The 24,632-nt window shown below is 51.2% G+C and overlaps 12 protein-coding genes across 24 annotated transcripts in view; 8 read left to right on the top strand and 4 right to left on the bottom strand.

Moving 5' to 3' along the window:
- H257_00281 overlaps positions 1 to 1,441 on the bottom strand; it is a 2,453-nt gene extending 1,012 nt beyond the window's left edge. Inside the window, exon 1 of one of the 2 annotated variants that reach the window (XM_009822880.1) lies at positions 82 to 1,441. In XM_009822880.1, coding sequence (XP_009821182.1) covers positions 870 to 1,430 — 561 coding nt within the window. In that variant the 5' untranslated portion in view covers positions 1,431 to 1,441 and the 3' untranslated portion in view covers positions 82 to 869. The remainder of the gene's footprint in view (positions 1 to 81) is intronic. The other variant, XM_009822881.1, reaches the window with a different exon arrangement.
- H257_00282 (hypothetical protein) lies at positions 388 to 537 on the top strand (the record flags this gene model as incomplete). Its single annotated transcript, XM_009822882.1, has 1 exon — positions 388 to 537. The coding sequence occupies one exon, from the start codon at positions 388 to 390 to the stop codon at positions 535 to 537; it is 150 nt and encodes a 49-aa protein (XP_009821184.1).
- Positions 1,442 to 4,618: 3,177 nt separating the features above from the next.
- On the top strand, positions 4,619 to 6,279 carry H257_00280 (hypothetical protein). The gene is made up of 2 exons (XM_009822879.1): positions 4,619 to 5,800; positions 5,858 to 6,279. The coding sequence occupies exons 1-2, from the start codon at positions 4,726 to 4,728 to the stop codon at positions 6,208 to 6,210; spliced, it is 1,428 nt and encodes a 475-aa protein (XP_009821181.1). The 5' UTR covers positions 4,619 to 4,725; the 3' UTR covers positions 6,211 to 6,279.
- On the bottom strand, positions 6,266 to 7,585 carry H257_00279 (hypothetical protein). The gene is made up of 2 exons (XM_009822878.1): positions 7,407 to 7,585; positions 6,266 to 7,363 (listed from the first exon to the last, which is right to left on the bottom strand). Exons 1-2 carry the CDS (start codon positions 7,542 to 7,544, stop codon positions 6,287 to 6,289), a joined length of 1,215 nt encoding a protein of 404 aa, XP_009821180.1. The 5' UTR covers positions 7,545 to 7,585; the 3' UTR covers positions 6,266 to 6,286.
- An 855-nt stretch (positions 7,586 to 8,440) lies between these two features.
- H257_00278 (serine/threonine protein kinase) lies at positions 8,441 to 9,978 on the top strand. Its single transcript, XM_009822877.1, has one exon. The coding sequence runs from the start codon at positions 8,471 to 8,473 to the stop codon at positions 9,848 to 9,850; it is 1,380 nt and encodes a 459-aa protein (XP_009821179.1). The 5' UTR covers positions 8,441 to 8,470; the 3' UTR covers positions 9,851 to 9,978.
- Positions 9,979 to 12,682: 2,704 nt separating this feature from the next.
- Positions 12,683 to 14,788, top strand: H257_00277 (hypothetical protein). The gene is made up of 9 exons (XM_009822876.1): positions 12,683 to 12,950; positions 13,006 to 13,191; positions 13,233 to 13,394; positions 13,440 to 13,608; positions 13,686 to 13,888; positions 13,953 to 14,108; positions 14,161 to 14,330; positions 14,421 to 14,467; positions 14,521 to 14,788. The coding sequence occupies exons 1-9, from the start codon at positions 12,714 to 12,716 to the stop codon at positions 14,721 to 14,723; spliced, it is 1,533 nt and encodes a 510-aa protein (XP_009821178.1). The 5' UTR covers positions 12,683 to 12,713; the 3' UTR covers positions 14,724 to 14,788.
- Positions 14,789 to 14,902: 114 nt separating this feature from the next.
- On the top strand, positions 14,903 to 15,353 carry H257_00276 (hypothetical protein). The gene has a single exon (XM_009822875.1). The coding sequence runs from the start codon at positions 15,037 to 15,039 to the stop codon at positions 15,220 to 15,222; it is 186 nt and encodes a 61-aa protein (XP_009821177.1). The 5' UTR covers positions 14,903 to 15,036; the 3' UTR covers positions 15,223 to 15,353.
- Positions 15,354 to 15,432: 79 nt separating this feature from the next.
- On the bottom strand, positions 15,433 to 16,512 carry H257_00275 (3-demethylubiquinone-9 3-O-methyltransferase). 4 transcript variants are annotated; one of them, XM_009822874.1, is made up of 5 exons: positions 16,432 to 16,512; positions 15,942 to 16,365; positions 15,782 to 15,892; positions 15,672 to 15,730; positions 15,433 to 15,607 (listed from the first exon to the last, which is right to left on the bottom strand). In XM_009822874.1, exons 1-3 carry the CDS (start codon positions 16,494 to 16,496, stop codon positions 15,827 to 15,829), a joined length of 555 nt encoding a protein of 184 aa, XP_009821176.1. In that variant the 5' UTR covers positions 16,497 to 16,512; the 3' UTR covers positions 15,433 to 15,607; positions 15,672 to 15,730; positions 15,782 to 15,826. The 4 variants fall into 4 exon arrangements, with proteins under 4 accessions (XP_009821176.1, XP_009821173.1, XP_009821175.1 ...); XM_009822871.1 differs by having other exon boundaries at positions 15,782 to 15,881; XM_009822873.1 differs by having other exon boundaries at positions 15,433 to 15,730.
- Positions 16,513 to 16,612: 100 nt separating this feature from the next.
- On the top strand, positions 16,613 to 18,392 carry H257_00274 (hypothetical protein). Its single transcript, XM_009822870.1, has 6 exons — positions 16,613 to 16,710; positions 16,783 to 16,813; positions 16,860 to 16,963; positions 17,011 to 17,130; positions 17,174 to 18,046; positions 18,097 to 18,392. Exons 1-6 carry the CDS (start codon positions 16,672 to 16,674, stop codon positions 18,358 to 18,360), a joined length of 1,431 nt encoding a protein of 476 aa, XP_009821172.1. The 5' UTR covers positions 16,613 to 16,671; the 3' UTR covers positions 18,361 to 18,392.
- A 1,273-nt stretch (positions 18,393 to 19,665) lies between these two features.
- H257_00273 (hypothetical protein) lies at positions 19,666 to 21,106 on the bottom strand. The gene is made up of 6 exons (XM_009822869.1): positions 20,683 to 21,106; positions 20,503 to 20,601; positions 20,196 to 20,446; positions 20,053 to 20,150; positions 19,875 to 19,997; positions 19,666 to 19,821 (listed from the first exon to the last, which is right to left on the bottom strand). The coding sequence occupies exons 1-6, from the start codon at positions 21,095 to 21,097 to the stop codon at positions 19,737 to 19,739; spliced, it is 1,071 nt and encodes a 356-aa protein (XP_009821171.1). The 5' UTR covers positions 21,098 to 21,106; the 3' UTR covers positions 19,666 to 19,736.
- A 235-nt stretch (positions 21,107 to 21,341) lies between these two features.
- Positions 21,342 to 23,082, top strand: H257_00272 (hypothetical protein). The gene is made up of 4 exons (XM_009822868.1): positions 21,342 to 21,470; positions 21,519 to 21,644; positions 21,731 to 21,800; positions 21,855 to 23,082. Exons 1-4 carry the CDS (start codon positions 21,420 to 21,422, stop codon positions 22,997 to 22,999), a joined length of 1,392 nt encoding a protein of 463 aa, XP_009821170.1. The 5' UTR covers positions 21,342 to 21,419; the 3' UTR covers positions 23,000 to 23,082.
- Positions 23,083 to 23,102: 20 nt separating this feature from the next.
- Positions 23,103 to 24,576, top strand: H257_00271 (hypothetical protein). 9 transcript variants are annotated; one of them, XM_009822861.1, is made up of 5 exons: positions 23,103 to 23,272; positions 23,318 to 23,470; positions 23,517 to 23,865; positions 23,965 to 24,217; positions 24,269 to 24,576. In XM_009822861.1, the coding sequence occupies exons 1-5, from the start codon at positions 23,129 to 23,131 to the stop codon at positions 24,483 to 24,485; spliced, it is 1,116 nt and encodes a 371-aa protein (XP_009821163.1). In that variant the 5' UTR covers positions 23,103 to 23,128; the 3' UTR covers positions 24,486 to 24,576. The 9 variants fall into 9 exon arrangements, with proteins under 9 accessions (XP_009821163.1, XP_009821162.1, XP_009821166.1 ...); XM_009822860.1 differs by having other exon boundaries at positions 23,950 to 24,217; XM_009822864.1 differs by having other exon boundaries at positions 23,965 to 24,576.
- The last annotated feature ends 56 nt before the right edge of the window (positions 24,577 to 24,632 follow it).

Below are 24,632 nucleotides of genomic sequence, written 5' to 3'. Positions count from 1 at the left end.
CGCCCGCGACACCCGCACCTGCACCTACTGCACCCCCCGCCACACCTAAACCACCCACAGAGCCACCCGCGACGCCCGCACCTGCACCTACTGCACCCCCCGCCACACCAAAACCACCCACAGAGCCACTCGCGACGCCCCCACCTGTCTCCTCCGCATCTGAAGCAACGGCACCTCCGGTAACGACTTCGATTGTGCCTGTCACCACGCATGCTCCGGCTGCGTCGACGACTTCAGCACCCCCTACGACGACGACTGTGACTACAACCGCGCCAACTCAAACCCCCACGTCTGTCCCAGTGACAACCGAGCACGCGACAGAGGGCGTAGCCACTACGACAGCCACGGGGGACTCGAACACGACTCTTGCTGCCGTCTCAAGCGCAAATGCAACTGAAACACCCAAGTCGGCCGAAGCACAGCATGCAGCCGAGTCGCCCATTTCAGAGTCCACATCGTCCGGTGGGAAGAGCACAGCTCCGGGGTCGACGTCCCCCGTTGCTCGGACTTCAACCCCCGTCCCCACCGAGGAGATAGCACTGAATGAAGTGTCTGTACGAGCCAACACCGAGTCGAATTCAACCTCGAACGCCCTTGCCATCTCGTGTGGCGCAGCGTTTGTGGTGGGATTGGCTGCGCTGGGGTTCGTGGCTTACAGATCGCGCCGTCGTGTGGAGGAGGAGAAGCAGAGGAGTGTCGAAAGAGAAGACGTCGACGAGTTCTCGATGCGGTCGCTCAGCCACATTCTCGGCAAAACCACCCCCACCCACGACATTGCGATTCTGTAATAATACGTGAATACAGTGTTCGAGTAGAATTTGTGTTGGCAGCTTTATAAATATATACACACACACGTAATTACAAACTACTCAGGCCATGACAGTCGTGTCGACGACGAGGCTGGGTCGAGGTGGTGGCGGACGACGAACGCTCGAGCGATACTTTGCACCTCCGTCGACACGAAACGACAGTGCCCCGACAACGTACTGAGGGTTTACACCCAGAGACGGTCGCAGTTCGCGTCCAGGGTCCAGTCGTTGATGCGCTGTTTCAAATAGATCTTGGACCCACAAGTTCATGTCGTATTCGGAACTCGTGGCGACAAAGTACCGCTGGCCGCCAATGTTGAGGCCGATGCGCCAAATCGACGCGCCAAAGCTGCGGATTCTGGTGCAATCGGCTGGCATAACGTTGATGTCGCTTGGTGTGCACTCGGACATGTCCAATTCGAGCTTGAGTTCGCCGCCCTCGAACGAATAACACAGGAGTTTTGTTGCTGTCAGGACCACAAAGCGAGGCTTCCAGAAGCACACACCAAAGAGTCCCATGGTCGTGACATGGAGAACGCCAGTGCGCACCGCCGCGACGTCGGGGGACGTCGACGTCGAGCTCGAAGGGCTCGTTCTTGGGCTTGTGAGGAACTTGAGCATGGAGCAGGAAGGAAATTTGTTTGTGATTTTACACGAGCAATTGAAGTGCGTGGCAGCTTTGTCGTACAGTACGAAGAGAGCCATTTGATTGGTGGATCGACTGATGATAGGCACTAGATCCGCGTCTGATTGGCCACGGCGACGACGACCAAATCCAGGTGTGATATAGACGTTATTTGTCGAACCTGATGTTTAACTAGGTACGCTGAACCCTTTTAACTGGGTACAGTACAAACACAAACTGCGTTCATGTCACATGTTTAAACGTGATTTGAGATGTAGATACACTGTGATAGTGGATGATGTCATGGTGTCCGTCGCCCCGAACTTTTGGATCCAATACAAATTCGAAGTGGTTTCAGATATTGTATGAAGTGGAGAATCACGTTTTGTCGCGCTGTCGGGTGGCATCTTCTTGGCTTTGCAAACCACCCGGCACAACACGTGAAACTCCCGCCGTTGGTTTGTGGGACACGCCTTGAGTTAGTGGCTCTCCTGGGTGTTGGCTTTCGAAGCCGCAGGCCCATCACTTGACGAATGGAGGGGGATCTTTTGGAACAATGAATTCACTCCCAGTCGCATAAATCACTTCTTGTGCCCAGTGAATGTGTGACAAAGCCCTGGCCGCATCGAACAATTCTCACTGTCCGTTTCACGGACAATCAGGCAATCCAGTTCTTGTCGTTTGGATTTATCGGGATGCAGTCGGAATAACGCCGACCGTTCGCTGACGAATCCTCCGTTTTTGAGCTGTCAGATTCGATATCTTTTCCGGAATAATTCCCCCACAGCAGGTACACTTACGGTACCTTCAAAACACCCAAACTATATATACCATTCGTCAAAACAATTCCTTAGATAAGACTCCGCACATATACTGGTATACAAAAAATAAACCTTGTAACCTGGGACTTCGTCCTACCCCCTGTGGGCACGGATATTTCGAAGTATAATATTATTCCCGGGGTTAATTAATTAAGCGCATCACAGTGGTTACATGTAGCTGTCGCTAACCACTGAGATGCCTTAACCCCTAGGTGACATGCCCTTCTGGTATTACAGTACTGTATCATGAGAAATCTCAGCACTATACTTATTTGTGCAACAAATACTCAGTTCAGGCGTCCTGATTGGCTGTTGTAAGGTATCTCAGAATTCCTCCATTAACAGGAAAGGTATGTACTACTGTATAGTATAGTTTAGGTGTTTTGAAGGTAGGTGATATACCTGCTATGGGGGAATTACCGTAGTCATCTTCTCGGTGACGAAACGATAGAAGTTCACCCAACTCTTGAAACCAACTGCAGTCTGTACTGTACATCCCGCACCACGTCAGCACTACAGTACTAGTACCTCAAGCATGTCCATCGAGGATGCCTGCCCCGTTGCGCAATTCGATTCTGTACATAATGTTGTAATAATGTTGGGCGAGACGCCATCTCACCTTCTGACAAAACATTAGGAAGACAGCTCGAACAACATATATTTTATCCTAACTGTAAATTACTACTACGTAGTATTAATAGTAGCAATTAAAAATAGGGGTTTCGCTCGCTAACCTTGGAGTTGTACTTAACAGTAAAGTATTATTTGAAAATACCGGTACTTGTATTGGAATATCACCTGCGGTTGTATTTCACTATCCACGAATGCAAGTTCAATCGTGCAGCTTTGTTGCGTTATGCATCAAGCTCGTTGTATACTGTCAAGTCCGGTGGACTGGCATATTTCTATTGATGAAAGCTAAACTTTGAGCAAATAATTTAGCAATTTCAACGATATCACGAGAAAGCCAAAATATCAAGCTTTCGATTGGTACAAGTTTCATTGAAATCCTTCAAAATTGACAAATTTTGTGAGAATCCACGTTGGTTATGGTGAGTACGTTGTACTTCGAAGTATTTGACTTGATTGGACAGGGTCGCCACAGCAATACAAGTGGCTGAAACAGCCAGAATGGCAGCAGTAAGCACGAGGTGGGCATTGGCCATTGAGATGATTGAGGTGTCGATGGGTGTCTTGACACTTTCAAGCACTCATCGTAACCTCAATCAAGCATTTTGATTCGTGAATACTGAAATTTGATTTCAACCTATAATATTTACTATGATACTTACTATTTTAATAGTAAGTAGTAAATAACTTACTATTAAAATAGTACTTCGAAGTAAGTTGTTACACTGAAAAATATAAGCTTACTAACGTTACGAAGTACTACCGTAACCTTTCGATTCAATGTTGGAGTGGTACTCGGCTGTGACCACTCTGTTTCTAGTCTATTCAAAATTAATATTTCTATGTGATGTTGGAGGAATATAATTTTATGGGAGTTCTTCGAGGCAATCAAACTCAAATTGAAATCATACAAGTACATTTCTAGGGCTTGCGATGGGACGGTCACGGCATAATGGAAAGTGAATGGAAGTGTCAATGTCAGTTTACAAGCTCAAGTTTGCATGCTGAAATCTGCAGGAAGTCGCTTCAAGTTTGCTCGTCAGTTATCGAGTAGTAGAGAGGCATTACTTCTGAAAGGATATTTATGTCTAGAGGCAACGAATATCAAATTTTCCAGTGGTACTCCTGGCTGTACCACTCCAACATTGAATCGAAAGGTACGGTACGTAGTACACTGTACAGTATTCAGTGCCAAAGCGTTGACAAGCATGGAGTCGACGTTCCCCGACCAGGCCCTAAGGCAAAGTTGAATCGAGACAGAATTTCGGAATGGAGTACGCCAGGATCACTACAGTACCAAACTGGCACCATGTTTGGTGTGATAATTGTTGTGAATGCAGTATAACGTTATTGTCCTTGTATCCAAAATATGGTGATTGTAGTCACACACTAATTAAACGTTGATGATGGTTTCCTTTAATCTGATTGGCTCAATTTTCCTGTCGATTCTTGGCTGTGTCGATTCATCCACCATGTCGCTCCAGTTTAGAATAAACACAACAATACTAGAGCCCTTAAGGCGCTCAGCGCCACCATGATTCAACGCACGACACTACGACGCTACAGGGCTCGATTATAAACTAACTTACCGTAATGTTAACCATAACGTTATTTGATCGTCAAATCATCAAAAGCGGTCAACTTCAAACTGCTCGTTTAAGTGCAGTTACACCTGGCTGTCTTATGTCCGGTTTCATACACCCGAATCGACAAAATACACCCGGTAAATACGACAAAGAACGGGTATTTAAAGCGCACTTAACCAGCCCCGCTTAAAACCAACCAAATCCACCGTGAACAATTGCCGCCCCATCTTCAAACGGCGCGCCACGGAGTTCCGATGAAACGCAAGCAATCATCCAAGAGCAGCTACAAGCCTAAGGTCAAAGGAGGCAAGGGAAAGTATGGCAACAAGAAGGCCAAGGTAAACGACGAGGCGTTTGACTGGGGCGAAGGCAACAACCACATCGCTTCGGACAGCGAAGTGTCGGACGACGAGGGCAAGAAAGCCAAGAAGGCCGACATCGACGAAGAAGACCCGTACGCGAACGAAACGAACGATGAGAAGCGCGTGCGTCTCGCCAAGGCGTATTTGGGCAAGCTGAAAGACAAATTCCAAGACGTGGACGACGACGACGATGCTGCTGACCCCAGCGACCGGCTGGCGTCGCAATTGGAAAAGGACGTGCAGGAATCCTCTGGCAAACTGTTCAAGCAGGTGGCACACAAGTTGGTAGACTTTGAGTTTGACCACGAATCGTGCAAGTGGCTCAAGGGCCACAAGCTACCAGTCACGAGTGTGTGCGCCACCGAGGACGGCAGTGCCATCTACTCGGCGGCGAAAGACGGCTCGATTTTGAAGTGGTCGATTGGTGAGCAGGGCGTGACCAAGACCAAGCTGGTCGTGCCATTCGACGACGAAGCGGACACGGATGCCAGCAAAACCCCGACGAAAAAACAACAGAAGAAGGTTCCCGACCACAAGAAGACCATCTTGGCGTTGGCCGTGAGCTCGGACAGCAAGTTCGTCGCCAGTGGCGGCGTCGACAAGATTCTTCGCGTGTGGGATGGCGCGTCCAACGAATTGCTCGAGAGCTTCAAAGGCCATCGCGACGCTATCTCGAGCCTGGCGTTCCGCAAGAAAGCGCACATGCTGTTCTCGGGTTCGTACGACCGCACCGTCAAGCACTGGAACCTCACGGAAATGGGCTACGTTGAGACGTTGTTTGGCCACCAGAATGAAATCACGGCCATTGATTGCCTGCAAAAGGATCGCGTGGTCAGCGTTGGCCGCGACGCGAGCCTGCGCGTATGGAAGATCCCTGAAGAAACACAGCTCGTGTTCCATGGCTCCGGGTCACTGGACTGCCTCGCGATGGTCTCGGACGAGTATTACATTACCGGCGACGACTCAGGTACGACCTCCACAGCATGCTGCCTCGCTCACATATATAACTATTTTGCCGTCGCAGGGTCGCTGGCGTTGTGGTTCAACGGCAAGAAGAAGCCGACGTTCGTCGCGCGCGCGGTACATGGCGGCAAGTGGATCTCCAGCATCGCCGTGCTTCCCCGGTCGGACCTCGTCGCCACGGGGTCGTCGGACGGGTTTGTTCGGCTGTGGAAGGCCAACTTGAAAACACGGGTGCTGGAACCTGTGGGCGCCATCCCCGTCGACGGGTTTGTGAATGCGCTGGCGTTTCCAAAGGCGGGCACGTTCCTTGTGGCGGGTGTGGGCAAAGAACACCGATGTGGGCGGTGGGAAGTCAACAAAGCCGCGGCCAACGGCGTCGTGCTCGTGGCATTGCCTACGTTATTCGACGAGTAGAATCGGGATTGCAAACCACAGCACACACAACATTTTTTCTAAGCTAAAACAACTTCACACATACGAATCTCGTTTATTACATCAAGTCGCCTAGTGCGTCGTCGTCGAGGCATACCACGGCGGTCCCGCAATCGTCGTCGTCGTCGTCGAGGGCGAACGCTGTCACACCAGTGGCCGGCTCGGCGTCCGGCTCGTCGTCAGGACGCTTCGAGTCTGGTCGTGGGGGCGACGGTTTCGAGTGCTTTCGATGGGGGAGGTCGTCCGGGCCTCCTTTGGACAGTGGCATGGCCAGCACAAAGCCAGGGGGGGCTTTGGAGGCGGCGGCTGTTGGGGACGTCTCGCGCGAGGACGGATTAATGATGCTGGAGCGTGACGATTTCGGAGATAGGGTGGGCTTGGAGGATGCAGCTGACGTGAGGGGGGCTTGGATGGCGGCGGATTTTGGCTTGGTCAGTGGTTTCGACAACGCCCTTTCGTCATGTGAGTCTTGGTGGAGGAGCAACGCCGAAGGGGGCGATAAGGCCGTCGAGGGGCCGCGAATCATCGACTTGGACGAGTGCCGACGCGTGCCAATGTTGGAGTTGTCACGTTCGATGGCGTTGCTGTCTTTGGTCCGTCGAGACGACGATGTCGTGATGGCTTTCACTGCCTCGAACGCGTCTTTGCTCTCGTTGACCTCGGATGGATCGATGACCTTCCGAGGGGTGTTGAGCCGAATCAGCTCGGGCTTCTTCGTGACGACGGCTACCGTTGTTGACTCGTTTTGACCTGTGCTGGTCGATGGCTTGATTACGATAGGGCTGGCCACAAGAGTCTTGGGGTGGTTTGCAATGGCCGTAGTAGCAGTAATTGTGACCTTGGGATCTGAGTGAGGGGATGGAGTATCGACGTTGGCTTTGGCTCGAGTGGCTAGCAATTTCGTGTCACTTTGTGTAGCTTCCTTCGACGGGGGGATCGTCGACACAACGCGTGCCGACGACATCTTTGCAAGTTTCTGCGTTGTTTTGTCGTTCAACGCCCACGTCAAACTTTGCCGAGGGGTGGTAGGGGGCGTGGCTTGTCGCACCAGTTCCCACTTCATCACTTTCATGCGCTCTTCCGCAGCGGCGGCGGCGGCAACCTTCTCGTGGACTTCGAGCTGGGCCGTGGCAACCTACACAAGGGGGCCTGAACGAATGCGTTTTGCGTGGCATTACCATGTCCTCCAAGACTGACATCTTGTATTTGAGCATGCGTCGCTCGTCTTCAAGCTTGGCGATTTCCTCCGCCCGCTTCGTCTCAAGTGCATGGAGCCCTTGGATCTCCTTCTTCAGCGCGCTTTGGCCACATCCCATGGCACACGATCAAGGTCGCCACGAACGCTATATATAGCGACCTCCACACAAAGTCTCAAAAATGCCAAACCCATAATCCGCCTTTGTAGTGCGGACACCAGCAACGTCAGGCTTGTTTATGCTCGTTGGGTAGTACCTGGTGCTACTGTTGTCATCATCCTCCTCTCGATTGATCGATACCGGTACTTCAATGCTGACTCAACACCGGGCGAACGTTCTCACATTGCACGGGAGCCTGGGGCAATGAGACCACAGTGGAAGTGTAATAGGACTGCCGGCCTCCATTCATTTTGGGTCTTTGTGAAGGTCATGACGTAAAATTCGCTCGCAAAGTTCCTCGAGCAAGTTGCTAAAGTACGGGCACACTGCGTCACGAGCGTCCGGTGCTTGCGTCGCCTGTCCTAGCAATCTACTGGGCAGAAGCCGCAAGTTCATTGCGCAATGCCATCAAGTGCAAGTGCAACCAAAGCAGCATCGTCTCTATGTCGGACCTCGGATCCACCTACAGTATTGATGAACCTTGGTTGTTATTTTGAGCTTGGCTCGTAGATCCAATTTATCAGATGAAGTTTACACTTTGGCGTCGTATGATTGGATGGAATATGAGTATATTCGTGAATTCACAAGTGGACATGACAATGGTGAGGACTATATGTCAGACGCGTTTATTGTTTTTTTGTCAATTTGAGTGGAATAAATCGTTCAAAATAACCTTCAAAGTATTTTTGTCAACCACTCATAATATTTTACAGTAAATAAAATAGAAATGGGCATTCGAAATTAGAATGCAGTGATGCTAGTATCATTCTTGGTGTGATATTATTGCATATTGTGAGCCAAGCGTCAGAAAAACGTGGTTGAAGGTAACTTGAGACAACACAACTACTGTTATGGTTGTTTTGCATCGAAACATTTCCAAAAATCCGATGATGAAACCTGCCTCTCCCACTCTCGCCGCCGCTCCTTCGTCTCTCCACCGCGTCCACTCGGACTCCGACCTCAACCGAGTTATCGACCACGACCCCATCCTTGTTGAAGCCAAACAATGGGCGGACTATCGGAAGCAACGAATCCTCGAGTCCTACTGCTGCCACCCACAATCGCCGCCGCCTGACTCAGACAAGCTTCGCTGCCGACACGTGACCGCCAAGCAGAAGCTTCTGCGCTCGAGCGTCGGAATTGCCAAGGCGACACACGGGTGGATGCTTCCGTACACGTGCAGTCTGTGTCATTCGCTCGGCGCCACGTGTTTGATCGCGGGATGTGGCCATTACTTCCACGGATCGTGCATTGTGCGATGGTTGGGGAGTCATCCCAACTGCCCCAAATGTGATCGGTTCATCGACATGTTTCTCCCTGCGCACCTGACCCTCCATCGTCCCCGCTTCCGCAAATCGTTTAGCTGCATCTCCAAGGGTCCAAACTTCTTCGACACGGATTTCGATCGCCGGTTCGACATGTCCGAGCTCGTCCTCGGCAAAGGCACGTACGCGACTGTGTATTTGGGTCGCGAGAAGACCACCAACACCCCCGTGGCCATCAAGCATGTGCTGAAGACCGGGCTCAAGTCGGACATTGAAAACGTCAAGGCGCTCGAAGAGATTGCGGTGCTGCACGGGTTGCACCACGACAACATTGTCAACCTCCACGCCGCGTTTAGCTCGCGGTCGCATTACATCCTCGTCTTGGACCGCGTCGATGGCGGCACCCTCGACGACTGGATGCATGCGTACGTGGCGGACCAAGGCCTGACCACTCCCTTCGCCCCCCGGGGCCCCAAGCGCCCCCTGCCCGAAGCCATCGTCCGCTGCGTCGTGCGGGACATCGTCGCCGCCCTCGTGTACCTTCACACGATCGCTAACGTCATCCACGGGGACATCAAGCCCGGGAATATCCTTCTGGATCGGGCGGGGGCCCATGTGTGCACACCCGTCGCCAAGCTGTGCGACTTTGGAAATGCCGTGCGCATGCATCCTGGCCTCCCCCTCCCCACAGACGGCATGTCCGGGAGTTTTGGCTTCATGGCCCCGGAGCTCCTGTGCAAGGAACCGCTGTCCCCCGCCGCAGACATGTGGTCCGTCGGTCTTGTGGCGTACCAAGCCTTAGTCGCGTACTCGCCATTCTACCCGTACAACAACTGCACCGAAGAAGACGCAACCTATTGCGCACGAGACTTCAAGCGCGTGTCCCCTACGTGCATTGACTTTTTGAAAAAGGTGCTGGTGCGGGACCCCGTGACGCGTATGACCGCCGTTGAAGCCGCCGCGCACCCATTCCTTGAAAACTCGCCGTGTATGTGTGCCTAGTGGATTGTTTTTGTATTACACCTTTTTGCAGTTAAGTTGGACGAATGCCCGGTATATTTGGTCGTGTGCCCGATATATTTGGCGGTGTGCCCGATATAATTGGCCATGCGCCCGTTAAATTTGGCACCCGGATGTCGTGTGCCCGATACATTTGGCGGTGTGCCCGATATAATTGGCCGTGTGCCCAAGCAATTGCCCATGTGCCCGATGAATTGTGTCGTGCGCCCGATGAAAATGGAAATCACGCAATAAAAAGTCAATTCAATATAGAAATGGTCGTCAAACGACACATGCCGCATCGTTGCTGTGGCTTGTACCAACGCCCATGCTGCCCATGGCCTCCGCGCATCCATCGTGGGTGCGTTCCTTGAGGTAAATCGAAAAATGAGCTCTGCGCGCGACAGATTCAAATTTTGGAGGGAGTTGAAGTATGGACGAAACGTTGTTGTAAAATATACTTTATTCAAGTATAAATTTCGAATGATCTTGCCTTCGCGCGTTTTCCTCCGAACTTCAACCACATGATGTTTCCACCAAAACCGTATACTTTATTCAAGTCAATCCATTGAAGTCGATATATTAATAACAGTATATTATATTCCAGTGAATACTTACTAGTATGCCTGTACTGTAACGTTACAGCTATGGGACTGATGGCTACTACTACTGTACTAGGGAGTGCCGTATCCAAATACTACTGAAGTACATTATTAATTGTAGTGTACCCAAACCCCCAATTAATGCTTTGAAACCCCAAACCGTTTGGGCTGGAAATGGTGTATTATTAATTTAAATTCCTTTTTTTAATAATACTGTGCATGTCAACTATAACGTTAACCTTTCAACTCGCCAATTCAGATCTATTAATAGGAGGTACTTCTGTATAAAACGTTTTTGCATTGTGGGTTAAACCTAAAATATCACCACGTTAAACCTGAACTTTGTGCGTTTTATTTCTACTACGTAGTACAGTAGGCTAAAGTGTACTGGTATCTGTGTACGGATACGTACGGATATGTGGATGATTTTCTGAACCACATCTAAGTCCTGAACTCTTTCATTATCTACCAATTATATAGCTTAAATGGCAGGTCATGCCATGTGATTGGATATGATAATATTCAGTCTTAAACTTCATACTTTAGGCCATACAGATTGTGGAGGATGAAATTGCGCGTGAGTCCGGTGTGGATTTGTACCAGTACTGCCGCAACCTGTGTTCGGCGGAAATGTTGCGTGAATACTTCGACGTACAGAACATTGAAGTCGATATTTTTACTTGAACAAAGTATACTGTTGCCCCTATTCTTCAACGTTTTGTCCATACTTCAACTCCCTCCAAAAAATTTTGAATCTGTCGCGCGCAGAGCTCATTTTTCGATTTACCTCAAGGAACGCACCCACGATGGACGCGCGGAGGCCATGGGCAGCATGATTATAATTCGTCAAAATGTATTTCGCCGAGAACGGTTCCTACCAATTCCGATCACAATACAATAATATACTGTACAGTACAGTATTAATAACGTGTAAACGTTAGGATTAATTGGGTATGTTGCGATCTTTTGGTACTTATGCCTGTACTGTAACGTTACAGCTATGGGACTGATGGCTACTACTACTGTACTAGGGAGTGCCGTATCCAAATACTACTGAAGTACATTATTAATTGTAGTGTACCCAAACCCCCAATTAATGCTTTGAAACCCCAAACCGTTTGGGCTGGAAATGGTGTATTATTAATTTAAATTCCTTTTTTTAATAATACTGTGCATGTCAACTATAACGTTAACCTTTCAACTCGCCAATTCAGATCTATTAATAGGAGGTACTTCTGTATAAAACGTTTTTGCATTGTGGGTTAAACCTAAAATATCACCACGTTAAACCTGAACTTTGTGCGTTTTATTTCTACTACGTAGTACAGTAGGCTAAAGTGTACTGGTATCTGTGTACGGATACGTACGGATACAAGCATCGATTTTCTGAACCACATCTAAGTCCTGAACTCTTTCATTATCTACCAATTATATAGCTTAAATGGCAGGTCATGCCATGTGATTGGATATGATAATATTCAGTCTTAAACTTCATACTTTAGGCCATACAGATTGTGGAGGATGAAATTGCGCGTGAGTCCGGTGTGGATTTGTACCAGTACTGCCGCAACCTGTGTTCGGCGGAAATGTTGCGTGTCCCAATGCTGCTATGTCGACTATATAGGCTATATAATCCTATGGTAACAGTGAGTCGTGCCATGTCTTGCTCGCGGCATGGTACGGTTCGACTGCGTTCATGTACGAGGAGATGAACGCAGTCGAGCATCATGGCTGAGACTTCAAACCTATAGCTAGGCATATATATGGTCAATCAGCATGTTCCTACAACTCGTATGGTCTAGCGCCTTGTGCTTGGACCAAGGGCAGGCCGCCACCGCTGCCGGCAAATTTCGCTGACGTACAAGCACATCGGAGTTTATATGAAAATTAGTATGTAAGCATATGCCACTGTGATTGGATAGGTTTGTCCAATCCGTGTGCGCTGAAAACCTCAAAACGCGATGGAGTAACTGTAAACACGACAAAACTATCGCTAGCCAATCATAAAACACGACAAAAGTGCGATGAAATAAAGATAGTTTTACTCGTAACAGTGCCATTAGACGTCTCCCAAAAGTTAAACATTTGAATTTACAATCCACGTCGACGCTGCGTCGCCATGCGTTGCAAGCTTACTACAGTACATACGTAGTACTTCGAATAAGTACATCACATATGGGCTCTTCCAAGTACAGCCGTACCGTCGTACTTTAAACCCAAAATGCGTTCCCACCCACAGGGACGACGGTTTCGTATTTGGCGTGATGCGACGACACGGGTGGTGGCGAGTCGTGCCGTTTGCGTTTGTGGGGATGGCCGCGGCTGTTGTGGCGGCAGGTGGGATGCAACAGTGTGGGGGTGGCATCGCACTGGAGTATGTTGTCGTGGTCAACACAACGGACCCACTTGGCATGCTGCTCAGCGACAAGCTGCATGTGTTGTCCTTTGTCCAGGACGAGAATGGCCGTGACCGTGTGATTGAAGCGAGTGGCCTCGTGGAGGTAGACAGTTGAGGTGGTTGTGTGCATACTTTCAACGTGCGGGATACGTTTGTAGGTTGGGGACGTCCTTGTGGGGGTGAACGATCTGTTGACGGACGGCACGGCGCTGTCCCTAGTGGTGGATTGGATTCGGGAGGCAGACGTTCCGAAAAAGTTGACATTCCGAGCGCACAACTCGACCCGTTGCATTCCCCTCGAGTCTGCCGGGGCGAATCACGACATGGAGAGTATCAATTTCGTGGTACGAGCTTACTATTGAGGCTGGCATTCAGCCATGTTCAGGTTGCGTCGCAAGGAGACCAGCAATCCACTCGGATGTACGCGCTCGCTTCTGAATTCGGAGACGTGATTGCTTGCGAGTTGTATCCTATTGTGCTGGCAGACCCTGCACACGCATGCGTTCCACTGAACAACAACGTCACAGGTCGATTTGTGCTTGTGCAGGTCGTTCACAACAAGTGGTGAGCCGACACCTAACATTTTAACTAGAGCTCTCGGCAGTGTTCACCGCATCAACAAGCGTTGGTCGTGGGTCGCCGTGGAGGGTTTGGCGTGGTTTTGGCTCAACACGACGGCAGAAAGATCGAAAGTATCCTGAGTCCGCGGGGATGGATTGGCACGATTCGCACGCCCGTGGTGATGGTGTCGCAAGAAGCAGGTGCGAAGGGCCAGCTTTCTTGGCTCGATGTAGTAGATCCTTCCTGCTGAAGGGCTTCATTCCTTGTGAACGCCCAGGGCTCTACTTGGCCGAGTTGGCCGCGAGCGCGACGGCGACTGCCCCCGCGGCTATTCAAGTCGTGGTCTCCGACACGTGCGCCGATCGGTTCCGCGACCCCACGGTGGTCGCCATGACCATGTCCGAAAAGCACGCGCTGCTCGTGGAAGCGACGTCCGGGGACCTGACGATTGTGACGCAGGATGGGCCGCGCACCGCCGAGGTGGCCCCAACCCTCCTATTTCGATGTATTGAAACTGAAAACGAATGTCGACACTGCTACGTAGTTTGTGAAACCCGCCGCGAGCGCTGCGTTGGACTTGGCCCAGCACCCGCTCGTGATTGTGACAGGCAACCTGTGCCTGCTGACCACGTCATTGGTGTGGGTGCAAGGGTTCTTTGTCTTGGCTAAAGCGCATCCTTCCTGCCCCATTGACCTCCAAGTAGACCCTTCTAAGGATGGGATATTTCGTTTTCAACGGGTGATGGGTGTAGATGGCGAAACTCGTCGAGGGGGGGGCAAAGGGGGTGCTGTGGAGCGTCGAAAATGCCAACGTGCCGCTGGCCGTCGTGACCAGCGTCAACATTCCCATAACAGGTGCAGCAGACTCCACTTTGGCCATCCCCTGTGTGTTTGTGTCGGGTCAGACGTTCGACTTGATCAGGTATCCCCCCATGCCCACACAAAACAGCTTGAAGGGCTACACAGTATTGTTCATATTTTGTGTTTACACTATATTATTCTGGTACCATAGATTGTGTGCAGAAGATGGCCCCGTGTCGATAGCGTTCGCTGCCAACAGTACGACTTTTGGCATCTTGTTTGACATCGCGTGAATGACATTCGATGTATAGATGCATATGCATCACAATACAAAGAGCTGCAAGTGTTGGCAGACCCATCCAACTGGCCCGCCAGTGCGCGGGGGCGCCATGTCCTCTACCATCGCATGCGCAAAGCCATGGCCGACAGCGACCACAAGTTGGATGCTCTCGACCAATGCTACCAAGCAGCCGAGTTGCACCACGAACCTCCAATTAGTTCCACGAGTACTTGATCATAAGTCTCTCAATATGCACTATATATATATACATACTCTAGTAACAAATGACAATAGCATGCTAACGCTATAGACTTAACTTGTCCTTATGGTTGCCTCTAGCTTCATGTTAATAAATCAGTATAGCTAGGTAGGTGGCTGCGGATTGGGTGTATTTTTAGATCGTCGTCGTCGTGTATCTATCTATCTGTAGAAGTTTAGAAACTCGTCAAATTCCACCCTCGAAGGGTAGAACAACTTGGCATCGTATTCACAAAACTGACTGGACATCATTGTGCAATTTGCATCCAACTGCCTTCACCGAAACATCATGGAAGCGTCCAAGATCTCTCGCCGCCACGCTTCGATCAAAGCTTCACTCAGTGCCATGTGGAGCAAAGTCCGCGTGCCAACCAAGGTGTCGTCCGCCGCCGCTAATGGCCACTACATCGCTATTGAAGATAGAAGGCTGCCCACCGACGACTCGAGCTATTTGCTCGTCAACGATGCGGCGTGAGCTACTCTGTAGAGCACGATATCCACGCTCGGTCCATATTATTTTGCTAACGTTATTGTCCATTTGATACAAATTTGCAATTGAATCGCGCCGACCAAACCGATCCACAATCGATCTGATTGGTTGAATTTAGTTGAGAAGGTTTTGATTGGCTAATAATTTTGAGCTCATCTGAGGTAGCCAATCAATTCGATTTAAATTCCAACGACATTTCACTCGAAAACACAATATATACAATTTTGTTGTTACGGTCGACTTATTAGCGGCGTTTTCGCGACGACGCGGCTAGAATGTAGTTGATCTCGGTGCAAGTGGGATGCAGTTTCCACCCTTGGACATACGGATCGCCCACAATGCCAGACACATTCGACACTTGCAGTCCATGCTATGATAGGGGGGGTAGAGTAAACGTCAGTTTGCACTTTTCTACAACTTCAAATCGTACGTACCTCTTGAATCCAAGCCGTGAGTTCGTGAGGCTGAATGTATTTGCCCCATTCATGAGTACCTAATGCACAAAGGAATTCAGTACCTACACCAAGTACCTAATACAAAGTACCTTGGGGCACGAGTTGCAGAACTTGCTCCACCGCGACAATCGTCGTCAAGTACGCCAGTGCCGTACGATTGATTGTCGACATGAACAAAATGCCATCAGGCTACTTATACTCTGAGAAACACGAAGGAATTATGATAATGGGAAGTAGGTAGGTAGATACCTTGACCAGTTGCGTCAACGACTGGATAAACGCTGGCACGTCGTCCACATGCTCCACCACCTCCAACGCGCACACGACGTCAAAGGTCTCGTTCTGTGCCACTAGGGCATCTGCGGTCGTGCAAATGTACCGAATGTTCTCCGTTTCGTCGTCTTGCTCGGCGTGGGCGGAGGCCGCATCGATGTTGGCTTGGCCGGGATCGACACCCGTCACATCTCCACCCAAGCGAGCCAGCGACTCGGACAAAATGCCACCACCACAGCCCACATCAAGCGTACGAAGACCTTTCAAGGGCCACGCAGCATCGCGGTGGGGGTCTTTTCCAAAGTGTTCGATGACATGGCTGCGAATGTAACTCACACGCGTGGGGTTGAGTTGATGCAACAAACCCACGCCCGTGTTGCTAGCCGGCTTCCACCAGTCACTACATGCACGAGTTCGATGAGGATGTGAACGATAGCATGCGTATATGCATATGGGTCGATTGTACTTGGCGGCGCGGGTGAACTTGCTCACTTCGTTCGCGTTGACGGTGGAGGAGAAGAAGCGGCGCATGCTGGGTGAATTGTGCGGAAGTCCATTGAAAACATCGTATGAATTGCGACAGGTTGGTTTGGCCAATCAAAACGAACCAAAGATATCCATTTTGACGGGTTTGTGATTCTGAAACGGCCGTGTCAGTTTTCAGCAGGCAGTCGCGGCGGCGGGAGTCCCTTCCTCAACAAGCACAATGGCGAAGAAGGGCAAGAAGGGAAAGAAAGGCAAAAAGGTATGAGCGCGTATGTCCACCTCGCGTGCATGTACATCCGTTCCCATGATACGCTATGGGGTTGCGGAGTAGGAGGAGGCGCCGCCTCCGGAAGAGCCGTCCGGTACGTCACTGTCGGCATCCAATTCATCACTCATGATCAAATGTAGAATACGACACTATGGACGTTGAAATGCTGAAAGAAGTCACTCAAATGCTGCGGCAACAGCTCGACAAATCTCAAATTGATCGGAATTACGTCCAACACGAGCGGGTGTGTCTGCCGACATACTACCTAAAGCACTAATCAATGCATGTTAGGACACCATTCAATCGTTCTACGACATCAGTCGCCGTGAAGTGGAAACCCACGACATGGAAATCATGGGCAAGGACCGCGAAATGGAGATGATGGAGGACAACCACCGCGTGGAAGTGCGGGTACTATGAGCGTCCACGTCACAAGTGCCCATATTCTTGGTAGGTGTACATTCAAAAGGTGAAACATTTGGAGTACGAGCACAAGAACAACTTGAAGCGCGTCAAGACGGACGGCCTGTCGCACATCGACGAGGAAGGCGACATGCATGTGCACCGGGAACACAAACTCAAGGGGGCAAAACAGAGTTTGAAGCTCGAGTTAAAGGAGCGCGAACTGAGCAACGAGGACGAGATCGAGCAGATGAAGCAATCTCACGAGAAGAACTTGCTCAAGTTGCGCGAGCAGTTCGAGAAGAACAACGCCGCCCTCGAAGAGCGACTGCAGTGCCGACTGGAGCAGCTCCAAGAGGACTTGGAGTTGCGGCGCAAGGTGGACATCCACGAAATCGAAGAGCGCAAGAACTTGCACATCAACGACCTGATGAAAAACCACGAGCGGGCGTTCACCCAGATGAAAAACTACTACAACGACATCACAAAGGACAACTTGCGGCTCATCGATTCGTTGAAGCGGGAGATCAGCGACATGAAGAAGAAGGCGGCGGCGAACGCGAAACTCATGCACGACATCTCGCACGAGAACAAGCGACTGAGTGAGCCGCTGGCGGCGGCAGTGCAGGAAGTCGAGCGGCTCAAGCACGGGCTCAAGGACGAGCAGAAGGACCGACTGAGTCTGCGCAATGCGAATGCACGGCTGGTTCTGCTGGAGAAGCAACTGGTGGATCTTCGAAAGAAGCACCAGAGTCTCACGCAGGCGTACAAGACGATGGAAGCAAATAGGAACGCGCTGTACGACTCGTTCGAACACACGATTCACAGTGTCCAAACCAAATGTGAGTACAAGAACTTGGTGCTGGAGCAGCGATTGAGTGCCTATGGCGAACAGCACAACAAGAAGCAGGCGCAGCTGGACGAGGTACCCTGGAAGGCAATCGCGCATGGGGTGTCATGACGATGTCTGTCTAGATACTCATGGCGGCACACCTCGAAGGCGGCGAGGTGGCGCGGGTGACCGAGAAGCTCGACACGCTGCTCACGACCAAGAATACCAAGATCCGCGACCTTCAATACCAAGTGGCCAAGGCCAGCAAGGCTTACAACGACGCCCTGCGGACGTACGAGAGCAAAATGCGCGACTTTGGCCTGCCAGACGAAGACATCCGAACCCTTGGGTTCAACCCGTTGCTCACTGCGACCAGTGTCGGGCCAGCAGGGCTGTTGACAAAATAAACATCACAGAATGGAAATGTCTCTCGTCTCAATGTACTCGGAGAACGTGCACAGCATAACTCAGATGCCACCGTGGATCAGATTGTTACACGAAAGGAGATTAATCATCATTTGAACATGGGCTGGGCTGACTCCCTTGCGCCGAATCGACCGACGGCACGACTTTGCCCGACGTCCAGTACACGAGGAAGGCCTTGAAATTGGTAGTGGAACTTGGGTTCGGTGCGTACGTGCACAGAGCGCCAACACGGAGAACTGCGTGGACGCTTCTGAAAGCCATGGGACCATCCATGAGTGCTGGTGGACAGACCGCCACGACACGTTTCGAGGTGACGTGGGTGCTAGCGTTCCATGCCAGCTTGTGGTCCAATGGCAAAATCACGAGACGGGCCAGACGCGCAACGCGGGTTTCGCGCCCGTGAACGACCACGTGGCGCTCCGTGGGTGCTGGTCAGGGAACGGTCACCACACGTTTTGTAGTTGCGTTCCATGGACGAGGTGCTCGATGAGCAATGGCACGAGGCGTCCGAGTCGGGCGGCGTGGGCTTCTTGCTGCTCGGCCGCCAGTCGTTAATGCCCTGCTGCGTTCCAATGTCTGGCTAGCCGCTTCGAGTGAAGGTTAACGCTGCTGTTCCATTTAGGCTTCTTGCACCTTCAAGTCGAGGTGGGCAAACGAGCTGCTGCGGCGCGAGATGGCGCGCATCGGCCTTCTTCATAGCCCAGTAGGCGGCACGACGATCGCGTTGGTCGTACGTCAGAAGCACCCGCTTCGACAAGACATTGGGGCTTGCGTTCCAACCGCGCTCACGGCGGCGCGCGGCGTAGTCGGCTGGTCCATAATGGCGTGCTGGAATATCGTAAAATGTTCCGTCAAAAGGTCAAACTATGAATAGCAGTCAATCTCCCCCGTGACCTTTCAAGATCGACAGAGTATTTATTGGCCACGAAAGTGAATATAACTCGCTGATTGCAGTTTCAATATATCAAACGTATCACAATCGTTTTTTTTTTCACAATCGGATGTGCCCCTTTGTCACAGTCGTGCTTCACAGTGTCAGCCAATGGGACAATGACCACCTTTGGGGCTCTTACCACCGTTCAGTCTCCGCAAAATGTTGCGCCGTTTACATTTGGACATATATATATATATATATATATATATATACCAGCTAATAGTTTGAATGGTTGTGTGTATACATCACGGTGATATATATTACCATGGCGTTGCAACAAGCCGCGCAAGCTACAATCTCCAGGTTGAAAGGCCTGCACAAAATCCAAATTTTGGGTATTAACAGGACAATATGAGGTTACTGTAATGATCGGTTTATCCCATTATATTTACTCTTTCGATACAATTTGGACTTCTGCGGGTATTAATATTTGTTAGTCTTGGACACAATGTACACCCGCACAGTTTGGTCGAGGCACGATAGGACACAGAGGCCTTCACGGTCGGGGCTACAAGGACGATACATGGCATGAGAGGCGAACTCGGGTGCGTAGCTAGCTACCTCCAGTCCATGCTCACGATGGGCTGCGTCGACAGCACGCGGGAGTTGAGAAGTTCCACGGTGCCGCCGACGCCCATGTGAATGCCGTCGGCGTCTGGCGTGGTGCGCGACGATGGGTAATGGCTACATCACAACCAACCACCGTCGTAAAATAGCAACACACTAGACGATGTCGTACTATTTGTAGAGGTTGAAGCCGCCATTGCCCCCGCCGGTCATGAAGAGGTCGCGGTTCTGAGGTAAGAAACGGCCTTGCCACACCGTCGACTTGTGCGCCTAGAACACGTCAATGAGAATCGAGAGAGGGTGAATGTATGGTACCTTTTCGCTCATAAATGCATATCCCTTGGCGGGATGGAACGTGCGCATGTCGTACATGCGGAACTTGGATTCGAGGGTCGTGACGAGCAACTTGTTCATTTCAATGTCCTTGCGGTCGAACTGGACGCCCACGACGCCATTCTGGACGTTCGTTTCCCATCGCATCGTGTTGGTTCGAAGGTCAAACAGCTTGACGTCGCCGTTGTCGTACCCGGCGGCAAGGCAGCGCTCGTCGTCGTTGAACGAGTTCCCTGGAGAACGACGGTTCAGACAAGAGAGCGATCGGTGCTGGACGACGAAGTAGTACCGAAGGCAACGGTCCAGCAGTCCCGCACCGCTTCCCCTTGGTCAGGTTCCAACGACACAACAGGGTTTGCCACCCGCGTGTCCCACACACGCACACACCCTAAGCGGCGGCACCGGTCAATTTTTAGTACTTTGATTGTTCATTGAGAACGAGGTATTTGTAGCAAGTAACATAACTCACCATCACGACCACCCGTCGCAAGTTCCGGGGCGCCATACCCGATATTGAGCCCGCCGCAGCCGTCAATGCAGTTGATGATCGACTTGTGGGCTTGCGCCGAGTAGACTGGGATTTCAGGCTTCTCAAAGTCATATATGCTCATGATGCCAGCGTAGTCTCCAACGGCCAAGTGACGTGCATCTAACGATGACGCGCCAAACGTGCCGCACTTGACGCCATGTTGTTTTTCCAATTCATGGACGACCTTCAGTTCGCCTTGTTGCAGCGCGAACACGTTGATCGCACCCGTGGCCCGAGGATGGATGCCCATAGACACGAATCTAGCTGAGCATGGGATCCATCGAGCGTCGTACGGCGTGTAATTGACGCTCTTCGTGATGTGCTCGATCACTTGCGGCGCGTCGGTTGTGTCCATCGTGGGAATTCAAAAAATGTCGAAGGTCAACATTTGGTAGAACATCCGGATACATGCCCGGATAAACAACGATCTATTTTTCGAAAGGTCACCTATCTACCACTTCAACGTCAAACACAACGACCATTTCCCGCGCCGGGGCGATACTTCCTCAAAAGACATCGTTGGATATTGAGGCAATGCTAAATCCTGTAGAGAACTACATGTCCTGTGGGCTGTCTGTCTAGTGAATGTAACCGGCTTCGCTTTCGTCAACCGTTACATCTCGATCGCCCAAAATAAACCTTGTTGTCTTGTCAGTTCCTCACAACGCCTTGACATCATGGCAGCAGCAGCCGACGATGGGAATGGCACCGCGATGATGCTGCAACTGGTAACGATTTAAAACCACGACCATCGCCATCATGACTCTGGCTTGTAGTTGCAATACATGCGGGAAACAACTGTGCCGAGCCCAAGCGCGTGGCAAGAACGCACATTGTTTGTAAAAGAATGGCTTCTTCTTCAAAACAGCTTGGAAAACATCCCTGATGACGGCACCGAAGACGTACGTGCTTCTTATCATACTATCTACCTCGGTCATCAGATCCCCTCCATCGCAATGCACTCCACACCAACACACTTTTTATGTAGCTCATCCATCGACAAATCCGTCGAGGCGATTTGTATCCCACAACACGCGATCGATGCTGGAACCACATGTGTACGTGTCTTGTCCAATATAGTATGGATAGAACGGTCGTCAGTTTGGGAATAGTGGTGGAGCTTCGCGAAGTGCCTGTGGTGAAACTTATATTGGACGACTTGCCAGAACCAGCTGAAAACGTCAGTCCAAGTCGAGGCAAACTCCGGCCGGGCAAGGAACTTGTGGTGCTACCAACTAAAGGGGAAGGGGTTGTGCCGTCGCTTCAGCTGCCTGACGGCGACGCAGATGATGGCGGAGGGGCTACGAGTAGTCGTGGGGACGGCTCCCAGCGCGGCGGCGTGAACAAACCACCCTCGATTTCCAAGGAGAAGACCTTTTCAAGCATGGGGATGATGGAGCGACAAGCTGAGTGGCTGCGGAAGAAGCAAGAAAAGGTAGACGCAGAAGAGAAGCGACAACGTGAAGAGAAAGAAAAGGAGCTCACGTTCAAGCCAAACCTACTCAACCGACGGCAAACGATGTCCGACAAGCCCGAAGACAAGGGGCCAAAGCCCGCGTCGGTGGTAAAACAGAACTCGTTCAACGAGAAGAAGCTGGACGCTGCCGCGAAGAGCGTGTCCTTCAAGGAGTCGCGCCCGCCACCCCAAGGAAGTACGAACACATCGGACAATGCAGAAAAGCGTCCCGTGTCGCGAAGCCTTGTGGACAAACCCAAACAACCTAAACCCCCTAAAGCTGTGCTGAAAAAGAAGAAGTCGGTGGGCAAAGGCGTGGACACGAAGCTGGAAGTGACGTCGCACCTGCTGAATGGCATCCGGTCGGAATTGAAGGCTTCAAAAGCCATGACGTTGGACGGTGGTGACAACGACGTTGACGACGATGATGACAACGCCGAGCCGGGCGAAGAGCCCAAGGAAGACGACGACAACGATGACGCCGCCGACGACGACGACGAAACGCCGCTGCTTCCTGGTGCTGCTGGCGACTACAAGATCGATTTCTCCGGCATGGAAACCAAAGCGCGACTTGTGCTCCAAGATGCGGCGCTGTTTGAACTGAATTCCATGTATCGCAAGACGGACAAGGCCGCGGGCCGCGAAGGCGTCGCGCTGCAGATGGGCCGACGCGAAGACAACCACGAAGAACAGGTCGTTGCTGTCATCTTCGACAAGGACAAGATCTCCGAGGACGATGCACAGAAGTGGTGGCTCGACCACAAGGCACGGTTCTTTGAACTTCCTGCCAACAACGCGTGATTAACAATCCCACGACATCATCTCCTTCGGTGTGTTAAGTCCGACAGTTAGTGTGTCCTCTTAAGTCCTACAGCTGTGCACACACTTTCGTACTTTGCTGAGAGGACTTAAACCATATCTTTGTGTCACATGGACACTCCGCCGCCGCCGCCGCCTCCGCCATGCCCATTGCGACCAGCGGCCCTTGCCGCTAATGAAGATAAACCACCCCCATCCGCATTCGGTCTAGGCATTGGAGGTCTACGGAAAGCCAAGCAGTGGAGTCTCTTTGAGGTTGACGTCGATGGCGGTTCACAACTGATGTTATTGGGTGTGTAGAACCTCGACGACACCGCGATGGAATACAAGCCGGCGACTGCCAAGATGCGACTGCTCGATGCCCTTCGCTACCACAAGCCGACGATTGAAGAGCAGCTCAATTATAACCTACCAGGAAGCATGGAACGTCTGTCCATGCACAAGCTCAACGACGTACGTTCAATTTGATGACAAGTGACCTCACCGCTAACACCCCTAGGTCATGTCCGTGTGCCTTGCACGTAAAGGCAAACGATTCACGAGTCTACAAATCCAATCACTGAGCCTTTTGCTTGCGGAACTGACTGGCGTATTTGACGCCGTGGACACGGCCTTCAAGTCGTTGTCCCCGGCGGTGTGTCGGTACAAGCCAACCGCGTCCATCTCAACTCCACCCGCTTCTGACGGGGACGTGGAGGTCCACAATGCTGCGCTAGCCTTCCATGTGCTGTGCAACACGTACATATCGCTCTTCCATCGACTGAAGGACCTCGTCGTGGACATTCGTGCATATTCGGTCGTGGCGCGGGGACTGATGGAAGTCCCACTTGACGACTCGGACGATTCCGGTGAGAAAATTGCATATTATTATACAAGTTCTTTAAATATATCTTTGTATTTGTATGAGTCAATTTTATTATTACAATGCCCAGAATTCGACGCCAAAGCCAAAGCGCCATTTCCGACGTTTTTGTTTGTCCTGATCCAAAAGTACCGCCGCGAGCGCGCAGATTACGCCGTGCTTGACGAAAAGGCGTCGTCGACGCCGCCCCTCCCGACGCATCCGTGGTGGCCCACAGATTCCCATCCGCCACTGGATTCCTTGGCGCAGTTCGCGCTCTTCCTCGCGGCGGTCCTGGTGCAACGGATGCCGTTCCTCAAAGTGGAGCTGGAAGGCATGATGGTGCTGCTCCAAGTGTTGTATGTTACTTTGGACTACCTAGTGAACATCTGACGACGATGAATGAGTAGGAAGGTGGACCACACGGCAATGGAAGACTCGCTGCATGTAAACCTCCACGGCGACCAACGATCGAACTATGTGCTCAGCCGCAGCATCTTTGAATTCCTCAGCACCGTACGCGAGCTGCGATCCATCCCCAAGCGAAAAGATCTGCTCGAACGGTCGCGTCGAAACAAGAAGAAACTGCGGCGATGTCTGACAAACGCAGACAAATTGGTGGTGTAAATATAACGTGTGATGGCAATCAATGTAGTCTGAAGTCGAGAGCACCATGCTGCTTCATGCAGTTCATAACTAACGCATCGTCCATACCGCATCCATTGTACTACTACGTTGCATTTGCGTAGCTGCATACATTTGTGGGATGAAGAA

This window comes from Aphanomyces astaci, assembly GCF_000520075.1.
Source record: "Aphanomyces astaci strain APO3 unplaced genomic scaffold supercont1.1, whole genome shotgun sequence".
In the NCBI taxonomy this organism is placed as follows: Eukaryota; Oomycota; class Saprolegniomycetes; order Saprolegniales; family Verrucalvaceae; genus Aphanomyces; species Aphanomyces astaci.
This window is presented reverse-complemented; position numbering and strand designations above follow the sequence as displayed.